The 5390-nt window shown below is 39.6% G+C and overlaps 1 protein-coding gene across 1 annotated transcript; it reads left to right on the forward strand.

The window, feature by feature from the left end:
• The first annotated feature begins 4319 nt into the window (after window positions 1–4319).
• LOC112090960 lies at window positions 4320–5157 on the forward strand. The gene is made up of 2 exons (XM_024163489.1): window positions 4320–4801; window positions 4929–5157. The coding sequence occupies exons 1-2, from the start codon at window positions 4320–4322 to the stop codon at window positions 5155–5157; spliced, it is 711 nt and encodes a 236-aa protein (XP_024019257.1).
• The last annotated feature ends 233 nt before the right edge of the window (window positions 5158–5390 follow it).

The following is a 5390-nucleotide window of genomic DNA, read 5'->3' on the forward strand; positions in this document are numbered from 1 at the left end:
TGTATACTAAATTGTACTGTTCGACATCTTAAAACTATTTCTGGGCTCAATAGTCAAAACTTGACTAATCTGTATTTTACCTTCTCTCTCTTATAATCATTGCTCGTAACTAATGCTAAAGCTTAATATTATAAGCTCTGTACTTATATTTTCTTATTAATTTATCAATGAAATTATGGAAAATTCTTAATTAATTCTATCTATTAATTATTGGATTTTTCCGGACATTACAATCTACCCACCTTACAAAATTTTCATCCTCAAAAATTTGAATAAATTAGAAATATCCTACTGCTTCGTAACCTACTCCTATAGGGTTTCTTTATTTAGCGATTTTACCTCGAGTGTCTTGGTAATGAATATGACCTTAATTCTTTTGAGGATTTCTCCTCGTGTGCCAAAATCTGAACTGATTTCTCTTTGTAGGTTTGTGTTCACCTTAACTAACTAGTTCCTGGTGCAACAAAATGATGGTTCTAGCACATACCCTTTTCAACATCATTACGTAAATCTCATTGCGCACGGATGCTAATTTCTATGTCGATGATAACATGTACGCATCCTCACCAATTCTCTTTGAGATCTTGAAAGGTCTAATACATCTTGGGGTGAGTTTCCTCTCCTATCGAATCTTATTACATCTTTCATTAGTATAACCTTCAAGAAGTCTAAGTCTCCTACTTAAACCTCTAAAAGAGTACGAGTAAAATGTCATGTTGAACTTTAACTTAGAGCTTGCTGCGTCTTGTACGCTTTCTCTCGGATCCTTGACATGAAATGACTGTCTAGGTTTGAATAATGGACTCGAGAACTCCATGCAACGTTACTATTTTTGTACTCTTATGTGGAACGATTATCATATTACAATATCATGCCTTTTACTTCTTATTAGCCCCATCATGTTGTACCGTTGCGCATATAACCAGTGAGGAGGGGGGTAGTGAACCAAAACCAACTCACTCACGGTTTCATTTCATTCATAAACATAATAACCTTTCCTTATGAAGACCGGTACAAACAGTATTAGTTTTTTTATCTTTTATCATCATTTCTTTATACGTCATTTTACTGTTATCTTTTCTCAGTATGACGGTAATTTTAATCTTTTTACGCATCTTTATCCAATTCTATCAATTTCCTATGAAATTTGACTTTTTGTGAATGTTTGACCTTTTGTTCACTTTGACCTTAACATTGACCCGGACTTTTCACAGATTGCAATTCTACTACTACTTGAACTCCATAAGTACATTCACAACATGTAACGCCCCGAAGAATTAAACAAGATTAATTGAGATAATTAAGATTTATTAGTGTGCCTAATCTGATTTAATTAATTGATTATTGATTAATAAATGTTTCTGACATGTAAATTTAAATAATTCCAAGGTATTTAAATATTCTCAGTAATTACATTTTTATCCAGAAGTGTGTATGGGCACGTTTCTGGACTGTCATTTTAAATATTTTGACACATGTCTTTTCTTTTCTTTTCTTTTCCTTTTTCCTTTCTTTCCTTCCCTACCTGTGCGACCCTTTCTTTCCCTCACTCTCACTCTCATTCTCACTCTCTCTCCCCCGTTCAAATCTTCACCAAATCAAACCAGATTTCGAACCAAAGCGGAATTTCAAGAAGTTTTCAACGCCAAGAGAAGGATTCGAGGTAAGGTTTCTGAAAAACTTCTCTTGAATCTCAGATTTTCAGATTTAAAAACTTATTTTTGGTTCGAAATGGATTTTGAGTAAAACTCTGGTAAAAATTAGAGATCTTGGGTTCTTTGGACTTGATTCAATACCTAGAACTTGGATCTAGTGGTTTTCCCTTACGATATTTCAATTTGGGACTTGGATTTGCAAGTTTTTCCTGATTTTCTTCAGATCGGCCCTTCTGGCCATCTTGCCCTAATTCCACCAGTCGACCTATGCAGTCGGCCGGTCAGCATTACATCAGGTCGACATGTGCGGTCGACCGAAGTACACACCACCGGTCGACCGGTGGTGTTGCACTGCGTTGTCACCGGTCGACCAGTGTACACGGGGTTTGACCCTGTTTTGCTTGGAAAACCATGTTTTAACCTTGATTTTGAGGATAACCCAAATTAGCTTCATTTGGGGACCTAGAGTAAATGGATTAGCATCCTTAATCCATGTTTTGGAATCAAAACCCTTGGAATGATGATTTGAAACATGAGATGGTTTGTGAAACCGGTAATTGACTTATGCCACACTAATAGGAAATCAAAGGATATAATTGAGACTGAACTACTTTAGGAATGAGAATTGAATCCTAAAGTGTTGTCTTGTATTAGTGCTAGCTGAGAACTCGGATTGAGGGGCTTGAGGAAGTGGAAGCCAGAGTAGTGCACCGCTAGCCACAGGTTTGATATTTGAGAGGTAGGATTTCTTACCCCTTTCTTTGTGAGCCTGTTCAAAAGGATTTTTGGCCTTGCAAATGTTTTAAAGAAAGGGCATGTTTGTGAAAGAAAAATATTATAACCCCCATGGCTTGTTATAGATTCTGGGGAGTATAATGAACTGTTTCATAAAGTTTAATGAATGATTTCTTAAGATAAGAGATCTTGCAATTCGGTAAACCGGCTGATGGCCTAGATAGGATGTGGAGAGTGCATCCTTGGGGGCAGGACCCGAAACCTGGCCTGGGGTGATATGACTTGTGCACTTGGTTGTGTAAGTAATTTATCATAGTATAAATTACTTGCTGATGCCTGTAATATGAAGATTTTCAGTTATATCTCCTTTGAGAAAAAGGATGTGAGGTTCCGGCTGTTATGTTGGAACTGAATGTCTTATTTATTTATTTACTTGCTTACTCATTTATTTACTTATTTACAAAGTTATTTCAAAATATATCTTACTGGGTCGTTCGCTCATGTTTTATTGTTTTATAAATGTTAACCGCTCCCAGGCGATTCTAGAAGCAGTGCGGAGTAGTTGAGTTGCTACCACCTGATTAAGAGAGGATTGTGTTCATCCTCCTGGTGTACGAATGTAAGAATTTGTAAATTCTGTAAACTCTGATATTTGGATTTCTAGACTGTGGTTGATGTCTGTAATGTATTTACGTGTCATGTATGTACGATACTAAAGATCCTATAGATAGATCATGTAGGTGTAACCCTGAACAGTGTTAGAGGCGGGAGTTTTTAGCCTCTTGAGATGTTCTTGTAATTTATTTTCTGCACAATAGTGGGGCTCTTTTGGGAATTTTCTTAATATTGTATTCTTATTCGTGTTTAACCCCTAATCGAGCCTCCACATCACCGACCCCAATCCCGGGGCGTGATAGAGTGGTATCAAAGACGTAGGTTTAGAATCCATAGGATTTTACATACATGTGTGACATCAGGAATCCACTAAACAGTCTAGTTTCTTTTTAGTTAAAGGAGATGCCGTTGCGTCGTAGGTCGGTTAACAATCCGGCACCACAGAATCAAGAATTCATGGATGTCATGTATGCTTCTTTTCAAGGCGTGGCCACACGAACTCAGAACGAGTGACCATCTGAGGATAGGAAGCAGAGTTACTTCCGTGAGTTTAGACGTGCACCTATCCCCACATTCAATAGTGAGGGAGGACCCCAGGAAGTGGATTACTGGTTCGAGTCCATAGTTAAACACTGGAACACTATGGGAGTGTCGGAGGAATATTGGATAGAATTCGCCGTGTATAAGATGGAGGGCTAAGCAAGCAACTAGTGGAATCAAGTAAGAAGAAGACTTGACATTACGAGAATGACTTGGGAACAGTTTGAAGCTATCTTCAATGAACAATACTTCCCTCAGAGCTATAGGGACGAGAAGGCAATGGAGTTTATGACCTTGCAATAGGGTGATATGTCGATATGGGAATACGAGGCTAAGTTTAATGACTTGTCCCGCTTTGCGAAATCTCTGGTGGAGTCTGAGTATTTGAAATGCCTGAAATTTGATAAATGTCTCAAGAATTCTGTAAGGAGACCCTTAGTGGCTCTAAGGATCCAAAATTTCCGACACCTGGTGGCTGCTGCTACAAGCGTGCAATAGGATAACTTAGCCTATCAGCAAAGTAAGCAAGCAGCTGGTTGAGTTTCTATTTCTGGTGGACCTTCTGCTTCAGGCGGGCCACAGCGGAGTGGTAGAAGAAACTGCAATCAAGGGCAGGTTAGTGGAGAAATGATTAGTGGTGGTAGTAGTTCCTCTAAGAGTGACAAAAGTGGTCCCTACAGCCCTAAGTGTCATTATTGTGGGCAAGTTAGCCACATTAGAAGGAACTGTCCAAATCAGAATTAGCTACTGACTCAGCCACAGTTGCCAACGCTGATGCCGTACCCTCATGTGCCAACCTATCGTCCGCCTCAATATCCACAGTTTCAGCCTCAAGCATCGGGACTGGTGCAGATACCTCCACCACAACAATATAGGCCGGGGACCCAAAGGCTTAATATTGCTTATAAAGGAAAGGGAAAAGCACAAGGACAAATGTATACCCTGACAGGAGGCAGTTCTGGAGGACAGGCCAGCAACACGATGGCTGAGGGTATGATCATAATCTCTGACTCTCTAGCACATGTATTGTTTGATACTGGTGCTACCCATTCCTTTATATCAAGTTCTTTTGTGCAAACCTTAAAACTGAAATCTAAGAGTTTAGAAACCCCGATGATGTTAAACTCCCCATTGGGTTGTGTGAAGATATTTAGCCTCTGTAGATTGTGTGAAATCACGATTGGAGGTGAGCGATTGAGAGCTGACCTGATAATCCTTCCGATGAGCCTGTTTGACGTGGTACTCAGAATGGATTGGTTAGCAGGATGCGGTACGATTGTTGATTACTACCATAGGAGAGTAAACTTGCGACTAATTCTGGAGCGGTAATTACCTATCAAGTGATATGAACCCAGTCCTGAAAGAACGACTATTGCGATGTAGCATTGGGGGACGGAGAAACCTGGCATGCTTTTCTTTCCTTTCTGGTTTAGAAGGTGAACCAGAGGTAACAAGAGATAATGCAGGAATTCCTGTGGTGGATGAGTTCGTAGATGTATTTCCTGTTAAGTTACCTAGTTTACCGCCAGATCAGGAAATTGAATTCAGCATTGATCTGATTCCGGGAACGGCTCCTATCTCCATTCTTCCCTACCGAATGGCACCTGCATAAATAAGAGAACTAAAGAAGCAGCTTGGTGAGCTGGCAGAAAAGGGGTATATCAGGAATAGTACTTCCCTTTGGGGTGCACTAATGTTGTTTGTGAAGAAGCACGACGGATCACTCCGGTTGTGCATTGACTATCGTCAATTGAATAGAGTGACTGTGAAGAATAAATACCCACTACCGAGGATCGATGAGTTATTTGATCAGTTGGGTGGGTCACGGTATTACTCTAAGATTGA

The sequence above is a fragment of the Morus notabilis genome, unplaced genomic scaffold (genome assembly GCF_000414095.1).
Source record: "Morus notabilis unplaced genomic scaffold, ASM41409v2 Scaffold401, whole genome shotgun sequence".
NCBI lineage: Eukaryota > Viridiplantae > Streptophyta > Magnoliopsida > Rosales > Moraceae > Morus > Morus notabilis.